At 31.9% G+C, this 20,609-nt stretch overlaps 1 protein-coding gene and 1 long non-coding RNA gene across 2 annotated transcripts; one reads left to right on the top strand and one right to left on the bottom strand.

The window, feature by feature from the left end:
• Positions 1 to 1,230: 1,230 nt before the first annotated feature.
• Positions 1,231 to 2,865, bottom strand: LOC145055481 (BSD domain-containing protein). The gene is made up of 4 exons (XM_079003823.1): positions 2,598 to 2,865; positions 2,412 to 2,518; positions 1,617 to 1,714; positions 1,231 to 1,534 (listed from the first exon to the last, which is right to left on the bottom strand). Exons 1-4 carry the CDS (start codon positions 2,770 to 2,772, stop codon positions 1,387 to 1,389), a joined length of 528 nt encoding a protein of 175 aa, XP_078859949.1. The 5' UTR covers positions 2,773 to 2,865; the 3' UTR covers positions 1,231 to 1,386.
• A 13,123-nt stretch (positions 2,866 to 15,988) lies between these two features.
• LOC145055480 (uncharacterized) lies at positions 15,989 to 19,822 on the top strand. Its single transcript, XR_013685195.1, has 2 exons — positions 15,989 to 16,482; positions 19,394 to 19,822. It is a non-coding gene; the product is annotated as an uncharacterized LOC145055480 (long non-coding RNA).
• The last annotated feature ends 787 nt before the right edge of the window (positions 19,823 to 20,609 follow it).

Raw genomic sequence — 20,609 nt, 5'->3', positions numbered from 1 at the left:
AGGGCTTCTAGTGTCGATGTTATTGGTACTGAAGCCTATGGTCGGTCAGTTCTGACTTCGTAGACAGTCCATTCATCAATGTGCTATTCAAATTTATTAACATTTTAAATCACATCCACATACTCACTTTCTAATATTTATATTTTCTGACATGCTTCCTATCAATCTGCAAAATATGTTCACATCTTCCGCTTATATAATTCATTTTCTTATAGAATATAATATCCAAAACTTGTCATCTTTTACTATTAGCATGTTTCTATATATAAAATTTTTTTCACAAGAATCGTTATTAACTGATTAAAAGAAAGTATGTTACCTCAAAAATAAAAAACACAATTTTGATTTTATTATGTAGATTGTGATGATGAGGTAAACATGTGAAATGAACTGCTGCAGATAAAGTTAAAATCTTAGTGGTAAATATTAAAACTGACTTGACTGACCACTTGCACTATGATTTTACAAGTGTTTTACACTTTTACTGCGATCTTTGGCTTTCAGTGCAACTTTTCAAACCCCTATATCATATGAGAATCAAAATAGCCCCCATAAATCAATTGCATGTCATGCCCAAAAACTTACAGATTCCATTGTTGAGATAACTTCAATCATGAAGATGAAGAACCCACCTCTGAAAATTAAATGTTTTTTTTTCTTTCTCATGTACAATGGTTTGTACCTTGTGCAATAAAAGTTGTATGTTCATAACCATTCAAGTCGATTATTTAGGTTTTCTTTATGAAAGTATATTTCTGGTTTTTATTTTCTTTTGTTAGTATTAGTACACTCTGTATTTTAGGATATTTTATTTAGATAATAAATTAGCTCTAGTGATATACAACATCAATATTAAATATAATAAATGATGTCCCCTTTATTTTAAAAGAAAAAAGTGTAACCTTAACTTGACAGTTGATACATAGTATGGTAATGTTAATGGTATGATGAGAATTGAAAACACATGGTTTGGGACAAAAGAAGAATAAATTGACTAAATTACAAAAAACTGTGTCCATGTGGTTGGTGTTTAATCACTTTAACACTTTTGATGGATACAATACAATTCAATAGTTTCGTTTTTTTTTTTTTTTTTTTTTGCTTTTTCCATCCCTAAGACCATTTTTTATTGCAATTTTAGTCCCTGGGCTCTGTTAAAATCCATAAAAATGACCATTTTGTCCCCATCTTCTTGTATAGTTTAGTTTTCATGATTTATAAAGCTAACCATAGGGAGATACCACGATGCTTTCAAGAGGATGTAACCTTAAAAAGTATATACAAAAGAAAAAAAATACATAAAAAATCATGTTTCATGAATATGGAAGAACAACTAACAACTACGTTGAACTTGTTTCCGTTTTGATTTTTGGAATGATTCACCTTCTATTTAAGGGAAGTTGTAGGATCCGGATGTGTAGGCTTTCTTGATTCCAACATTTCAACTTCATATCCATTTGTATTTGAGTCTTTTTTCTTATTCTCTGATGCAATCTGTTTAAGTTTCTCCATTCGTATGGCATGTAACTCATATCTGATTATCAAAATACCAATCAAATTACCTCTATCGCTTTGCAAATGAATTAGAAATTAAAAAAAAAAAAAGATTTTCTTACTTTGCAACATAGTTCTTCACAAGGATAAAATAAATTCTCCAAAATTGTCCTTCTTTCAAGTAGCGAGGACATAATCTAAACCTAAGTTGTGATAGTTCCTGTCAGAGAAACCATTATCTGTAGTGTAAATGACAAAATTATTTTTTTACTTTTACTTTTACTATTATTGGTAAAAGTATATGTATGTTGTAAATATAAGTAAAAAAATAAACTGCATTGCTCATATTAGTAGCAAAAAAGTAAAGTATGTTGCTATTCCCCCAAATTGTCTCATCAGGAATACAAATATTGGATTTATTATAAGAACATAAAGAGAAAATCCACCACATAGAATTCATCAATGGGAGATTCAATTTTAATCTGATATTTATAAGAGCACCTCTGACCATTTCTTAAGGTTAAAATGGCAAAGAAAACTACACCTAGAATGTTCAAACTAAACACCAAAGGAATGTCTGCCCTATAATACTACTACTCTATCCATTTTAACTTGAAAAGCTCCATGGATTCTTAATTCTTTCAATTTTCTATAAAAATAGATACTTGATAACGAGCCAACTTCAACACTTTATTCTCAAGTTCTTCTTGCATCTGATTATCTAATTATTTGATGCCAATACTTGAAGCAACAATAATCACTTTAATCCGCAAATCCAAACACCCCCTAATTTACTAGTCATATGGTTAGATATTGTTCATCGCTAGGGCTACGACAATGGCATAAGAACAAGAAGTGGATTCAATAAACCAAATAAAACCCTAAAACCTAATTACAAAGTAAAAAGAAATCCTAACCTTGGACCTTGATAGGACAAGGACGGCATGTTTCTCTTGCCAATCAGACAAATCCTTTTGTATATTCCCAGAAGTTGATTCAGCTCCATCATTGGCTCCTTGTTCATCTAAGAAGGCCCCAACTCATTAATCATCATAAAATAATAACATATAAAAACCACGATGTACGAATGACGAAGGGAGTACCTTGGAGATTGAAGCTCTTGAATGTTTCAAGAGTGAACGACTTGATGAGATCAATCAACTCCTCAGTGATTCCATACAACTGTTCTTCATCGTTTTGATTGCTTGTTGCCGTTGTCGTTGCTGATTGCGATGAAGATCCCTTTTTGCTAAGTCGAAACCATGAATACACATTCATTTTCACTGTTAAACAGAGTGTTTGCCGCTTAGGGACTTTTGTAAATACTACGCTTTCAAGGTGGTGTTCTTATTTTGGTGGCTAAAATCACAATGGATCTTTTTTAGGGTTTTTATCTTGGCTTAATCCCAAAAATACCAAAGGTGATTTATCATCATTTTAACATGAGATATTACCATTTTTTAAAACACAGATTATTATATATAAATAAAAATGGTTATGTACAAATAAATTTTAAGTACTTCCAATATTAAATATAAAATGGTTGTGAGTAATTCAATTTTGTTTGTTGTTATTTTGAATACATAAATGATTTATGGTTCTTTTGGCAAATGATTTGCATAAATAATCTATAACCATCATAGAAACTCTTATAAAGTTCTAAAATATTAACATTTTTATAATTTTTACCAATATTATTGATTTAAATAATACGTGACCTTATAATCTTTAATAATTTATTTTATTTTTTATTCTAATGTAATTAGAATGAAAAATACAGATTATTATATATAAATAAAAATGGTTATGTACAAATAAATTTTAAGTACTTCCAATATTAAATATAAAATGGTTGTGAGTAATTCAATTTTGTTTGTTGTTATTTTGAATACATAAATGATTTATGGTTCTTTTGGCAAATGATTTGCATAAATAATCTATAACCATCATAGAAACTCTTATAAAGTTCTAAAATATTAACATTTTTATAATTTTTACCAATATTATTGATTTAAATAATACGTGACCTTATAATCTTTAATAATTTATTTTATTTTTTATTCTAATGTAATTAGAATGAAAAATACAGATTATTATATATAAATAAAAATGGTTATGTACAAATAAATTTTAAGTACTTCCAATATTAAATATAAAATGGTTGTGAGTAATTCAATTTTGTTTGTTGTTATTTTGAATACATAAATGATTTATGGTTCTTTTGGCAAATGATTTGCATAAATAATCTATAACCATCATAGAAACTCTTATAAAGTTCTAAAGTATTAACATTTTTATAATTTTTACCAATATTATTGATTTAAATAATACGTGACCTTATAATCTTTAATAATTTATTTTATTTTTTATTCTAATGTAATTAGAATGAAAAATTTAAAATTTAAAATTTGAAATTTGAAATGAAACATCAAGATTGACAGGTGATATGACATTAATTAATAAGTCTAATAAGATGACACATGACAAAATGAAAGTAAACTTATTCTTTTATTAGAATAAGAACATGTTGGGTCAATATGGTAATATTTCTACACAACCGAACAAGCTGATTATTGCTCACATATTGTATTGTGAAACCCAAACAAAATTCAATAACCATACTAGGTTATAGCCTGTAGAAATTACGGTTATAAAATTAATTAAACTTTTATAATAAAAATTTATAATTATTAATCAATTATTTTAAATAAGTCATTTTAAATAAATTATTAATTAAGAAATATATCAAAATTTTAAAGTTATTATAACTTCAAAATTAATATATAATTAGAAAATGTAAATCTGAATTTTGAAATGAGTTGCCTAATATATCTACATGACACATGACATAATATTAATGAAGAGTTGTACTAAAGTGACACTTGGCAAAAAGATATTAAAACTATTCATTTATTAGAATAGAGATTGTGATGGCATGATATGTTATTTTCTATATTTTTCTTCAATTTATTTGTAATATATTAACATGTTAGTATATAATCAAATCATTAATTTTATCCACATATTCTACTGTGAAAATGCCTACAAACCATGAAACTCTAAGCATTGCGGAATATGACATTTTCATATTTTTGCACTTGAATATAAGCTTGTTGTTCTGAAAAGAATGTAACTACTTCTAATCTTAGCCATTGATCTGTTGATTAGACAATCAAATTTTGTTGTGTGTTTCTTAATATAAGTTTGTTCTAAAAAATATAAGCTTGTTGTTCTAACATAGATGTAATGGATTGTAATCTTAATCATTGATTTTTTTATCACATAGAGAATAGATTATTATACGCTTATAATTTTTTAAATATATTTTTATTTAATAAACTATAAAAGTTGATTAAAATGTAAAAATATATTGTTATGAAATGTATGGTTAGTTTTTTATAATGAAACTAAATTAAATTTGATAAAAAAAGACATCCACATACCAAGTATTTAGTTGAAAAATCTTCATGTGGATTGATGTGTATAAAAAACACAATTAAAATGAAGATGGTCTGCAAATGAATTTCTTTGTTAGTTGCATAAATAGTTTTTTAGACAATTATGAAACCATTGTTGACATTGGTAACCATTATAAAAATCCAAAAGAGAAAAAAGAGAGTATAACGTTTATTGTTTGATTTTTTAAAATCGTAGGCATAATGGTATCATTGTAGTATACTGTAATCTATATTATATATAAATTAATAATAATTATGGCTCGGTTATCGCAATAATAGGGCTTCCATGTCATGTGTAATAAAGTGTTTTGCATATTCTCTATCGATCTATGGATGAATTAATACATTATTTTCAACCAAGTACTTAATATGCGGATGTATATTTCGTATCAACTTTTGATTTGGTTTCATCATCAAAAAGCGACAAGATACATTTCATAACAATATATTATTTACATTTTAATTGGTTTTAAATTTTATTAAATAGAAGTATAATTTAGTTATTATCATATAGAGTAAATTACACGAATGGTCCATATGCTTTAGGGTAATTTGCACGTTTGGTCAATAACTTATTTTTTTTTAACTCCGAAGGTCCTTACTGTTTGTTTTTGCTGCGCGCTTGGTCCTTGTCTTACCTAAAAAAACTATTTTGCCATTGATTTTTTTAATTTATTTAAATAAACACACCTCAACCTCATCCCTCTCACCTTACCTTATCTACCCTACTTTTTTCCCTATTTAAATAATAGTCTTTTTAGGTAAGATAGGGACAAAACACGTAACAAAAACAAACAGTATGGGCCAAACGCATAACAAAAACAAACAATAGGGACTTTTTCGAGTTAAAAAAATAGGTTAGGGGCCAAACGTGCAAATCACCCCAAACCATTGGGACCATTCATGTAATTTACTCTACCATATATTAAAAATCAAACAAATTATGATTTTTGTTTCAACAAAAATATAATATAATTTAGTGAGTGTTTCAAAAAAAAAAGATATCAAGTTAGGGCTTTTTACTTTTCAAAACTTTCTATAACTTTTTGGGTTGTAAAATTCAAATACCCATTAAAACATGTATAAGACAAACACTTAAAAAAAGCAACTCATTGACTTATTAACTTTCTCCACCACAAAAGCTAATTCAAACATTTTTTAAAAAGACAAAATTGCAAAAATGGTCTATGTGGTTGGCAAATTTATGTGCTTTTGGTCAAAAACGAAACGTTGGTGCACCACTGGTCCAAAATTAGATCTTTTTATTGGTTTTGGTCCCTATCAACTTAAAAAGACTATTATACCCCTTAGATTTGTTTTTTTATTTTTTTTTATTTTTTTTTATTTTTTTATATTTATCATAATATTTTTAATTAATTAAAAATTAAAAAATGGCATCCCCCCCCCCTCTTGTCTCTATCTGGTTTTATTCACACACACACACACACACACTGAAGGGAACACACCCATAGTTGCCACCATCACCATCGACTTCCATCACTTGTTGTCACTATCAACGACTGTTACCACTGTGCACCGCCAACCACCATCATCTGTCGTTCGCCCACACACCCTATCTCCCTACGTTGGAAAAACATGGTTAGATCGAAAACCGCTGTCACATTTGTTGGGAACCACCGTTAGAAACCATCTAAGCCATCCATACCCTAACCACCTTCAACGACGCCATCTGAACATCGGATGGTGTTACAGATCTGGACCGTCATAGCCACCTTCCTTCTCATCGGAAATAGGATTTTCAAAAGGCTCGCCCTCCCGGTTGTCATTTGCAGCCTCTCCCTCTCTATCTATGCCGAATCTGAAAACCACTGTCAAACCACCTTCACCAGAGAATACGACCCGAGCTATAAATCTGGACTGCGACACTATGGGTTTCTACCACTCTTTCTCCCTCTTCTACTGGTATGATTGTTAGAGTTTTCCAAAAGAATATAAGGTATTCGATGGAGAAGACGAAGACAAAGGTGATGGGTTTTATGCATAAGAAACAGTCCTATGTGCTCATACAAACCCTAATGCTTGGATCTAGGTTTCTCTATTGTACATGCTTTGAATCCAAGACTAATAAACTTAGATCTAACATATTATAAACTGAATTAAGGTTTATAGAATTACCTTTGATTGTTATATAGCAATAACAATCAATCCCTTGCTTGGATTGGCTTTAAAAAGCTCAGTGCCTCAAATGTTGCACCTCTAATGGAGTCACAAACACCATATACAACTTGGATGAAGAGGAGAAGAAGGAGGCTGCCCAAAAACGACTAGAAACCCTAGAGAATCAGTTCCACACGTTTTGGGGGCCTAAGGGGTCCTTTATATACTTGTGTGGGCTGCTAGGGTTTCAGTCAAAACCCTAATGGACAACTTAAACTCTAAGCAGCCCATGGAACCTTCTGGATAAGGCCATGGACGAAAATATGATGGGCTTCCATCATAATTTCGTTCACCCCTTATTCCTTTAGCATTCCTTAGCCCAATAACTCAATTATCCAATAATTGCAGTCCAGTCCCCTAAATTTAATTAATCTCTTTTAGCCACAAAATTAATTCATAATTAATTATTGACTAATATCAATTAAACAATATGATTTCTCCTTTAATATATTATTCTCATAATATGTTAATAAATCATATATAAACCTCTCTCTCCTTAATTCATCCTACATATTGTTATGGTGAAGGCAACCCAAAAGGACCATGCTCATAATCGGGTCAAGTACATACCAAAATAGTTATGGACTTAGACACTAATCCAACAGTCTCCCACTTGGATAAGTCTAATAACTATTTTCCGTATGACTTCAGAACCTGATCAGCAATCGTAGCTTTCAAAAGCCGCTGTCAACTCTGATCTTATCAGATAGCGTGTCCTCTAGATAAGGGATTATATATTCCTCCATTCTCAAGATATCGTATAGACAAAAGACATGAATTTCAATCATTCTCTCTATATTTTTTCCCGACTTCCGATTTATGACGACCGATAACAGACTACAATTGAACACATCAACTTAGTCCCGGCTTGGCCAAGCACTTAGGTGTCATCACTAAATCATCGAGAGGCCCAATGATATCGCTTTTATCCCACTTTGGGTAAAAGGAATGGATAAACTTTGACTCAAATGTTCGCTTGCATTTACTGATCGAATCACACACAACAATAAGTTTTATAACACCAAGTTACTGGTGCGTTTACTTATTATCAATGTGTAACCGACCAACAAATAACAACTCACACGTCTCGGTTTCAAGAATATACAATATTATCGTCTCACTAATCACTCGTGATAAAACTATGAAGTGATCCAAGTGAGCGTGGGTTTAATCCAATACTCTAATCTTATCAAAGCACTCATGAACTCTGCAGCAAACTTGTGCCATGTCTAAACACTTCAGACAATCTACAGACAAATTCATGACAGTCTTTATTCATACCTACTCCCAACGTATGACCGACTGTGGATGTTTGAATAACCTAGTTATTCTGGAAGTCAAAACATGCAAACTGAAACATGACAATAATACTTAATCCTATATGGCCCCAAACTTGTGAGAGTAAATAAAACACTTCTGTTTATCCACCATATTGATCACTCATTATTTATCATTTAATGTTTCGGATAATCAACTCATTACTTGAATTACAACAACAATTGTCCCATGCTCTAAGCATGCACACTTTGTTTCCTATGGTCCATGCTTTGTGAAATAGAACAATTGAAAACTTTTCCAATGATTCTCATTTCACAATTCCTCAATCCCCATTATTAGTGTAAGAACACAAGGTTCTTCCACTACTAGAATATGCTAGATTCTAACATTTTACGCAACGATCCTTTCGTAAAGTCATAGCACAAAAGTCACCAAGACTTGGCTAATGAAATTACAAAGTACTCTCTCAGAAATTGTTGCAAGACAATTCCATAGACAAGAAGTCTCACATTCAAAGTACATTCATTTGAACATCCTTCCTGCATAAAAGTTTCTAATCTAGGCATAGAATCTCAATATCCAACTCCTAATATGGAAACATTTCCACATTTTCCATATGACAACTCATTATGAATAGAATCTTATATATTCATAATAATGTCGATATGGTCCATCCAATACCATACTTCCAACTACTCACAAACGACTAATCCTCAGCGAACTTTGGATCATCCTTTGATAGTTGTTTAATTATTTTAGTCGAAACCAATTCTAGTCCTTTTTCCCTCTTAATGCGCTAGACATTTAGAAAATTTTAGAATGGTAAAATGTTATAACATTTGCAATCGATCCTATACCCGAAGCGTATGGGACACGATGCATAATGTCTTACATAAAGATATGATACTTTACCAATCTTTTGCCATAATATTTTATGTGTCATGTTCTCACAATTCGAACTATGAAGAGGGATGCCGTAATCATAATCGAATTTTAAGAACACACAATGTATCCTTTGACTGAAAATATTAAAATTTCTCAATCTAAGCTTTAGATTTTGAAACGAAGTATAATATTCTCTCCCTTAATTATATTAAAACAACTTTTCAACCCATGCAACTTTGCAAATTGAATCTTTGTTTTTCTATAATTAATATTGCTAACTTGCAATACTCGCCATAATAATCATACAAGCATAACACTTATGCTCCCATTATCATGATGATTATTATCATATAAGCATAACACTTATGCTCCCACTAGCTTTGACATGTATTCAGAAAACAAATGAACTTTCAGAAAACAATGCCTATTGAATTTCTGAAATTCATATTTCTAATACCAGATGCTTCGATTAGCCTTTATCTAGGCTTCTTAACCTTATACACTTTTGTCTTAGATAGCTCATATGTGTGTTTAAACAATTCAGAACTTATGTTACTAAGTTCCAAATGTTGAAACTAATTGCCAAATCTCATAATTCGAACTATGGAAAGGGATGTCGTAACCATAATCGAATTTTGAGGATACAATTTTCACAATCGCTATCTTCTTAAAATCTCTTTTAGTGAAAGCATTTCCTCACAGTCATTTTCATGAAGGAGGGAATCTTATGACACTTAGATTTTATGGTGTATGAGTTCCTATCCATGTGAATTTGCCAAAACCAAGGTTTGCGACAAATCCAAACTCATATGGACTGAACTTTCTTAATCTTGATTTCTTGCCTTATGGTAACACGAGTGCCCACCATGTCTTCCAAGTAGTTTAGTAACTTGTCCTTACATATCAATGTACTTTCCATCGACTAAGGCTCTAGTATGCATTCAAATGAGAACTCATAGAACTCACATACGCAATTAACTCAATTGGAATGGCACAAAAACAAAATAATGTCAGCACGATAGGTTGCAAACCTCAAGTCGTGTGCTAGTGATGATCGATAAGGTATATTCTTGATTTGTTCTTGAAACCTTTCAAGACCATTAAGACTCCCACTGACTCCTTGACATATAAGATTCTCTTGTCAAGAAACATTTCTTGACAAAGCAAATATTCAAGAGTTAGTGTAGTTCTTATCAAGACAAAACACTTCACAAATTGGTCCTAGTTGGTCTTTGTCTTATCCAAGACATCACAACTTACCAATTTCTAATGTGCAAGAATAAGAAAACTTTTCCAAATTCCACATTTGATGAGTGTTATAAACCTACTTAAGACTTGTCACTCAATGTCACAATCTTGGAGTATGACTCTAAGACTTGATATTGGAACGAAGTATGATTGACTCTTTGATTTAACCATTTCTACAATTCTCAATTCCTCTTCTTAGACATGCAAATGCACTAAGACTCACTTAGAGGATCAATTGAGATATGGTTCTTAATCATTAAGACTTCATCATAAAACACAATAAAAGGTACTCTCCCTTCTTCTTAGAATGGAGAAACTTGTATCTTTCTGCCTTCTTGATTCTTCTTATTCGTTCTGCTATTGATTGAAACTATTTCAGTTAACTCAGAATTATACTCAATCGTATAAGTATAACCATATTTACTAAACTTTAGTAAATCATGATGAATATCTTTGTCACTCTTGTGGTAGACTTGATCAACGTACGACCTAGTGTACTCGATCTCCTAGTCCTTCAATTGACACTTTGTCAAAGAATTAGTCTTAATTTCCCAAATGTGAAAGTTTTTCATTCATCATACAATACACGTTGCATGATTCCAAGTTTCTATCCAATTGAAACTTGGGTGATGAGAAACTCTCCCTATTTGGTAAACTTTTGATATGTCCACAAATAACATAATTAAGAATCAAATCCATTGTTGCTAATAATAGAAACATTCAAACATCAATTTTTTTTATACATGCCATCGCAAGGATAAATAAATAAGATAAAATCAAAATTCATTTTATTGCGGAAAAAAAATTTGTCCTTACAATGCAATTCAATTGAAAAACTATGTTATTACATATTTCTTAACAATCTATTCTAACTCCAAGTAGTAGCTTAAGAATCCATTCTTCAAGTAATGCGATCGAAATCCATTTCTTCATGATTAGATTCAGCTCACTTCTTCCCTCAAGCTTCCTCTCTTTTCTTCGATCCTAAAAAACATCAAAACGTAATCTTATCACATCATGTATTAAGAATCTAGAATAGGAACTCAAAAGAGTTAGATAATGGATTTTACCTGAAGCAGAGCCATACGTCTTGACTCTCCGATCTCTTAGATCTCTCAGGTAGTTAGGGCAGCTTCGTCTCTAATGCCCCTTCTCTTGGCAATAAAAGCAAATGGACTCCTTTGGCACAACATATCGGACAATCACATACTTAGTTCTTTCTGCACTTCCAATGTTGCTAGTGTCCATTGAAGTTTGGGAGTTTGATTCACCAGACAAGTTTGCTTGACCAGCACGCCAAATCATTGATGATTCAACAGCTATAAGCAAATAGGTGAGATTAATGAGGGTCACGTCGTGATCCATCATATAGTACTCTCTAACGAACTCACTATATGATTCAGGAAGTGACTGAAGAACCCAGTCAGCAGCCAACTCGCTTGAAATCTCGACACCCATCATGCTTAACCTATCAATGTGCGACTTCATCTCTAAGACGTGTGCACACACAGGTTTCCCATCTTCGTGTTTACTTGCCAAAAGGGCTTGAGTGAGCTTGAACTTTTCAAGCCTTTGAACTTGTGGGTCAGGGAGAACGATTGGAGGAGGTGGAGGAAGTGAAGCATGACTCTCATTTCCTTGATCTATCTCGGAATGTCATCTTCATTTGGAAAGCTTGTTCCAAAGGATTTGGGAAGACCATTGTAAGATTCAGACATCTACAAAACGGGAGAAAATTCAAGTTATGTTGATTAGAATTCTTGATGTAACACCCAAATGAAACATCAAGCTAGGATCCAACACAATATTCTACAACCTAGAAAAGGGATGTCGTAATCTAGTTGCACAATATTTGAAGGTAGGTAAATGACGATTTACCAATTTCCACCATGAAAAACGAAAAGGAAGATTAAGTTTTAAATGAATTGAAACTCCTAGATCTTTTGAGATTCATTGAACTTTTCAATGGCATGTTTAATCTCGATTATGCCCTACTATTTGTGACTGGGATGCCGAGGATCACAAACAAGGTGTGAATAACCATACGAATCACGTGGTGCACCCAATGCTACAATCACCTAATCAATGTGTCGGTTAGCCACACACGCTCCATTGATCTATGACAAACATCGAGTCACCCTTTGCTACCAATGTCATCCCCAAATTAGTGTGCCGGTTAACCACACACGCTCCACTAACGTTTGACAGGGGTACGAAGTGTAATTCTATGGATTAGCATACAATTTCACATTTTTCCTAAAGTAACTATGATTTGGGAATTTGAAAAGGCATTTAGTTACTTTGTACTTCATTATACTTATAATGGAAGGTTTTTGTCCTATCCTACCCGTTCGACTAACGACCGTCCACTAGTCAAGAGTGCGGTGGGTAAGAGTGGATACCCATTCAATCGCCATTTTATAGGCAATTTCCTTAAACACCCCTTATAGACCAGCTTCGTGAATGAGGCCTACTAACGGTAAGACTGACTGGTTACTCATATATAATACTAGACTTTTAATGTTATATATAGTATAGGGTGTATTTTACACTTTTAAAATACTAGGTGGTTTAATTTAGTAAAATTATACTTTTAATTTAATTAAATGTAAACCAAAACTTTATGGGTTTATTAAATCACTTTTAATTATACACTTTAATTAATTAATAAAACCATAAGGGTGTGATTTGAACTTTTCAAATTACTAGGGTTTTAGAATTTAACATTTCAAAATTAAACTTTTAGTCAAATTTTAAATTCCAAAACTTGAGGGCAAGTTTTGAAACATTTCAAAACATAATGGATCAAATAACAAATAATTCAAATTAAACATTAATTTCTTAATTATCTATATTTGACCTAATCTTATCTTAGTCACTAGATAATTACCAAATAATTTGAAATAATCCATATTTATCATATAAACAACCAATATTTAAAAAGATTTGAAATTATCTATTGTTTTGGCAAGGATAATTACTAATTTAAGATAAAAATCGGATTTTAACTTCAAAAAACAAATTAGGCATCAAATCCAAGTCAAAACAGCAGCCAAAACCCGAAAATCCCTCTGCCTGACGAACTGACTCACCGAGTAGGGGTCAACTCGCCGAGTCCAGATACTGACTCGCCGAGTTGAGTCGGGCAGGGGCCAAAAACTCGATTTTCATTAAATAAAGCAGTTAAGCATCACATACAACTGAAACCAATCAAGGCTCTGATACCACTGATGGGTTTTATGCATAAGAAACAGTCATATGTGCTCATACAAACCCTAATGCTTGGATCTAGGTTTCTCTATTGTACATGCTTTGAATCCAAGACTAATAAACTTAGATCTAACATATTATAAACTGAATTAGGGTTATAGAATTACATTTGATTGTTATATAGCAATAACAATCAATCCCTTGCTTGGATTGACTTTAAAAAGCTTAGTGCCTCAAATGATGCACCTCTAATGGAGTCACAAACACCATATACAACTTGGATGAAGAGGAGAAGAAGGAGGCTGCCCAAAAACGACTAGAAACCCTAGAGAATCAGTTCCACACGTTTTTGGGGCCTAAGGGGTCCTTTATATACTTGTGTGGGCTGCTAGGGTTTCAGTCAAAACCCTAATGGACAACTTAAACTCTAAGCAGCCCATGGAACCTTCTGGATAAGGCCATGGACGAAAATATGATGGGCTTCCATCATAATTTCGTTCACCCCTTATTCCTTTAGCATTCCTTAGCCCAATAACTCAATTATCCAATAATTGCAGTCCAGTCCCCTAAATTTAATTAATCTCTTTTAGCCACAAAATTAATTCATAATTAATTATTGACTAATATTAATTAAACAATATGATTTCTCCTTTAATATATTATTCTCATAATATATTAATAAATCATATATAAACCTCTCTCTCCTTAATTCATCTTACATATTGCTATGGTGAAGGCAACCCAAAAGGACCATGCTCATAATCGGGTCAAGTACATACCAAAATAGTTATGGACTTAGACACTAATCCAACAGAAGAGACGTGCTACCAGAGATGGTGGTGGTTTCTAGCTAAAAAAAAGTAGATCTGGCGTTGGTTTTCTACTGAGAAAACGAAGACAAAGGGCAACATTACTGGTGACGGTGGTGGTTTATGGGTAAAAAGGGGCATATCCGGCGGTGGTGGTGGTCCGGTGACATGTAGAAGGTGGTGGTCCGTTGGCAGTAGTGGTGTCAAGAAATGAAGTGTGAGAGGGAAATGGAGTCAATGTAAGGAGTGAGAGATGTAGGGGTTGGGGTGGGTGTGACTTAGGAGGGGTTGGAGTGGGTTGGATTTTTCTTTTTTTGTATTTATTTTTAATTAAAATAATAAGAAAACAATTAAAAAAATTTTAAAAAGGTTATATAAGGGTATATTCATCATTTCATGTGGGGTATGGACCAAAACCACATTAAAATGTGAAATATGGGGACCAAAACCACACAAAGTATTCAAAATTGAACCAGTGGTACACCAACATTTCGTTTTGGACCAAAAGCACAAAATTTTGCCAACCACATTGATCATTTTTGCAATTTTGTCTTTTAAAAAATTCATTCTCTCACTACCGAGTCATTTTGCCTAAAATATCATTTTAAGGTTCAAAAAGAAATCTTAAACACACTCTTAATCTTAAAATATATATAAGACTTGGGGTTAAAAGTTATTATGCATCGAAAAAAATTACTTATATTCTGGTATATTGACATAAAAATCATCATTGATATTTGTTTACAATTTAACCATCGAAACATGTTACTGTTTGCGGTAACCTGCAAATTGAGCCAAATTGCCGGTTCCAGTGGTTAGATTGTAAAAAAAATCAAGAATGAAAAAAAAAATCAAGAATGACTTTTTTGTCAATGAAGTCAAAATATAACTTTTTTTTACAGATTTCTAAAAAAATACAGTTATTTATATTGTTTTTTACTACAAAAATTTGCAAGTCAAAATATAACTTTTTTTTACAGATTTCTAAGAAATATAGTTATTTATATTGTTTTTTACTACAGAAATTTGCAAAGACTAATCTTTTTCCGTAAAAATATACTACAAACACATGAAAAAATATCAAAAGTAATGTCTGAGTCTACAAAAACTTTGTGTTATTTTTGAAAAAAATAGATTTTTTAAGTTGTCTTTTGATAAATTTGGTTAGAAAGCGATTAATCTATCAATTTTGTAATTTATAATGCTTGAATAGAAAAAGGAAAACCTTTCGATTAAGATTGAACATTTGGACCGGAAAACTGGAACCAGATAGAACCGATTGGGTCGGGACCAAGATGATATTCTTGTGGATTTTTGGAACCGGAAACCGGGAAAAACCGGTACCGTATGTTGCTATTTCTCGAGGACCGGTTCCAACATTAAAGACACGGCAAGAACTAGAAATCGGAACCAACGGTTTGGTTTGGTTCTTAATTTCGACCAACTTCGGTTCCAGGCCGGGGCGGTTCTTTGCTTATCCCTAATTTTTCGTTCCGTAGCTCCTAGGGAGAAGAGCTTATCTAGGGTTTTATAAACACTGATCGAACTTCAAAGTCGCCGGAGTTAGTTACGACGAGTCGAAGGGATGTTGAAAGGGGGACACAGGCTATATGGAGGTTCTTCAAGAACAATCTATCTTGAAAGAAGGTCAAGTCGGGGCTCTAAAGTTTCGCGTCGGTGCATTTATTTGCACGACGGTTTTCAGCCTTTGAACGGTGTCGGTTAGGATCCACGGGATAAATAACTGAGAGTTTGGGGGACCGAGTTATAACCACCGTGCGTTGGTGGCAGCGACCTCTTGAAGAGCGAGCCACTAGAATATCTGTTTCCATCCAGACCTGTAAACTAACAGCGGGAAACGGTGGCTTATGAATTGACTTATCAGAGCACAACAACAACCGGCACACTATTGATTGTCTAAGGTGCGAACCCTTCTTACTCTTGGACTTGGCCTGATGCTTCCGTTGTAACATTGTCCTCAAAATCATCTAAACCCCCACTTCCATCTTTTTCAATTTTATTCTTACAGCTTTCTTGTTATGCCTTGATTATGACTTGTGTTGATTTTTGCAATTGAATCCATTTTAAGACGAATTAGGTTTATGACTTGTGCTTAATCTTTTTCTTAAACCATCAACTTGTTTTATTATTTGTAACATGAACAATCAACATTGCTTTGGACCTTTTTCCTTTTCCTTCTTCTAATGATGTATACATTATACGCCTTGCATTAATTGGGACAAAATATGTCTTAAAATGGAGTTAGTTAACAGCATTTTATGTAGTTTTTTTATTGGAAAGTTTAACCTTCTGTTGAGTAATCTTAAAAGTTCATATATTGTTACAATCTGATATTTTATAATCATTGTACTTAGTCTCTCAAAGTTGGTTGCCATTAATTACAGTTTGGTGTTTTACTAAGCTCAAAGTTGGTTACTGTTTTGCTGGTGGCTTCTGAAGTATACAGTATACCCTATCTTATAGGATCAATGTTCAAAGTTCATGGGATGAATTTTGACTTTCAATGTCAAATATGTTGTTTTCCTTCATTTAATATCGTTTTTTACTACATGTGTTTTAGGATTTGAAACCACATTCGGATCTCCTAGCTTAACCTATGCCAATCAAGATTGTCATTAACATAAATATAATAATTAATGGGCATGAAAATTTTACAAAAATCTACTCTTTTAATCAAAATACACCGGCAATAACAATCTAGAAATGTCAAAATAAGTATATACTACAAACTGTTTCCATGGTGATTATTGTTTTTTTTTTTTTTTGAAAAGAGCCAAAGCTCAGCAAACTTCCATGGTGATTATTGTTTGGGAAAGTTAGTATCATTGATCTATATTTGCACCAAGGTTTCCTCTATTTTTTACTCTTATACATCTATTGTCCATTCCAACTTAATAAATTACATGAGAGCCTTGGTATGAGTAGCTTGTCTATTACTTCTAATACTTCTACTCAAAGCCATTAAAAAAATGGGACCCTCTTGCTAGTAAAGCAGTACAAACTTAATTAATTATTGAACTTAATAAGCAATTTTTGATAAAGTGTTTATTAGCTTATGAGGTGACAATTTTTTTTTTCCTAAAAAGGTGTTTTGATTAGCTTATGTGGTGCCAAGAAGCTGTAAGTTAATAAGTTTTTTTAGAGTGTTAAGATTAGCTTATGGAGGTATTATAGTCATTTTAAGTGAAGAAGTCATAGGAGCTATTTGGCATAATCTGAATTTTTAGGAGGTATGAAGTTCTAAGAAGGTCTGAATTTTTAACATATTGGTTGGTTGTTTGGTTGGAACCTCTGAATAGTTGTGTTGATAAAAATGACCATTTTATCCTTATGTATTATTTTTTGCTTAATTCAATATTTATGTTTATAAAATAACCGAACCAACTTCTTGAATAATTATAAAAAACATATATAAACACCGTACAAAATCCAAATTAAACATAAATCATATAAGCAAACACAAATCCAAATCAAACATAAATATTTTCAAATCCACAAAATCATACTAAAATCCAAATAAATCCTTCAAATTTAATTTGAAGCATTTAAAAATAATTGATTCACAATCTAGTCACACAAACTAGTCATGTATTCGTTGCATTGTGAACCCTGTTCCATGTCGTGTATGTTTTGGCCGCCACTCTCTCCTTCTTGTGCTCAACCTGTGTTCTCCACGAACGCCATAAATAATTGATCATCACTGCATTTCCTTATGAAATTATAGGCTGCGAAATAAGCAATGACTATGTCTATTTGCACCAAAAAAAACTATAAGGAGTCACTTGCTTTAGGATTGAGAATCTCTCGTTCAAAATACGATAAGCTCGCTTAAAATATCATTACTAGATTGTACGTGTGCATGATTGAATCTTTCCTCAGTTGACGCACGTTGTCGTCGATAATCAGAGAATCAATACCTCATGTTGCGGTAAGGAGTAATAAATCCACTTCCTTTGTAACAAGCCTGTTAATCAGCAAGGCATGATTACGTATACAACTTCCATCTAACGTACCTATTACTCCAGGAAATATTTCTTTTTGCAAAAAATCATCATTGCATTTCGAACCTCATGAAAATATCTATGAAAAGTTTTTTAGGAGTGTTGGATGTCTTATAATTGTGAAGAACATAACCATCTTTTTTTTCAATGCTTATATGCCTACCATTTTGCAACCAATAATTTCGTCTAAAATGATTGTGTATAAAAGTACGTATGTTTCGCATGAAAGACGCATCTGCTCATAACAAAGTGTATAAGTTCCATGTAACAATTATTGTGTGTATGCATGACCGCTCAATTCTGAATCGGTTTTAATTGTCTCCCAAGTCTATTGGATGCTAGACTTGGCCAATACTAAGAAAATAAAATGAAAAATACAATTTTTTCATCACATAAACAATATGTGAATCTTTAAATAGATAATAATTATACTAATAACGTGTAACATATATCCAAAACATCAAAGTTCAATAAAAAAAAACATCAAGATCAATCTAAAACATCACAATATTTCATAATGTACTCCGATGCGCCATACCCAAGTCTCACAAATATGTGGATTAATGGTTAATAAAACTTGTCTTTTATCCTCACATTCAATAAAAAGCAAAATAGATGTAGTGTATTATTGATCAAATATTCCCTATCCCAGTCTGTTCAACTTTCCGTATTTGCACCTAGATTTGAAGAAACATGCTTATCTATAAATATTTTAGCAACCTTGGCAATATCTTCTTCAATTTCTAGGATTTTTGAATTCGATGTATCTTTACTCTTTGTCGTATTTGTACTCTTCCGTTTTTTTGAGCAGGGACTTTTCACTGGTGCGTACGGGTTCTTTTTTAGTGCAATCAATGTCATCAAAGTCATTCAAACTATAATGGGTTGAATGTTGAGAATGAGGGGGTACATGTAGTAATTGGCTCCTAATCGTCAATGCTTGTCAAAGTCGTGCCTTCAAATAATTGAGTGCAAAGGTTGGTGAAGGATAGCAAAGTGCGTCTCAAAAAATCAACATGTTTGTTTGACTGTTCGAAAAAATTACATCTTATTATTTAAACATAATATATATATATATTTTTTGAATAAACAAAATACATTTGTTTTTAGCTCCCATTCTTCTTTGGAAGGTGTTGGTTGTTGCATTGTACACATTGTCGTTTTGTTTCTTGACTTCAAAAAGCACCAAACAGTGACTTTAGGTAGTCATATCAGTTCTTGATTTGCTTTTGGTCGACAATGAAGTTATGTTCATTTTTTAATTTTTCAGCAATAATTTTTCAGGAGACTGGTTTTAAGCTATTCTTTTCCCGTCCATTAACTGTAACTTTATGTAAACAAACTTCAAAAAAGTTTTGTATACGACTTCAGACTATCAACTAATCATATCCTTATTTTCTCTCATGTCCTTGATCAATTCAATAAACATTTCAGCAATCAAAAAACCATATTAGATTGTAATATTAGAAAAACAAATGTAGATTCGGTAGGATTAGATTTCAAGAAATAGATGGTTGTTTTGTTCTTTTTTTTGCCCTCAAAATAGATGGTTGTTTTATGATGCTTGATAATTTGATGAGTTTTTTGTTTTACTTGAAATTTGATATGATAATATTGTTTGTTTTGTATTTTTATTTTTTGAAATTTGGTAATGTTGATTTGCTGAAATCTAATCCTACCAAATATACATTGATTCTTTTTGATATTTGATGTGGTTTTTTGCTTTGTTGAATTGATCAAAGACATGAGAGAAAAGAGGATAAGATTAGTTAGAAGTTTGAAGTTGTATACAAAACTTTTTTAGAAGCATGTTTACATGAAGTTACGGCCAATGGACAGGAAAATAGTAGTTTAAAACCAGTCTTTTGGAAAATTGTTGCTGAAAAATTAAAAAGTGAACATAATTTTATTTTTGACCAAAAACAAATGAAGAATCAATGACTACCTAAAGTCAAAATTTGATGTTTTTTTAAGTTAAGAAATGAAACCGACAATATATATATATATATATATATATATATATATAT

The sequence above is a fragment of the Lactuca serriola genome, chromosome 5 (assembly GCF_051521515.1).
Source record: "Lactuca serriola cultivar US96UC23 chromosome 5, Lser_US96UC23_V15, whole genome shotgun sequence".
NCBI lineage: Eukaryota > Viridiplantae > Streptophyta > Magnoliopsida > Asterales > Asteraceae > Lactuca > Lactuca serriola.
The sequence above is the reverse complement of the archived record's forward strand: the minus strand, read 5'-3'. Positions and strand labels throughout refer to the sequence as shown.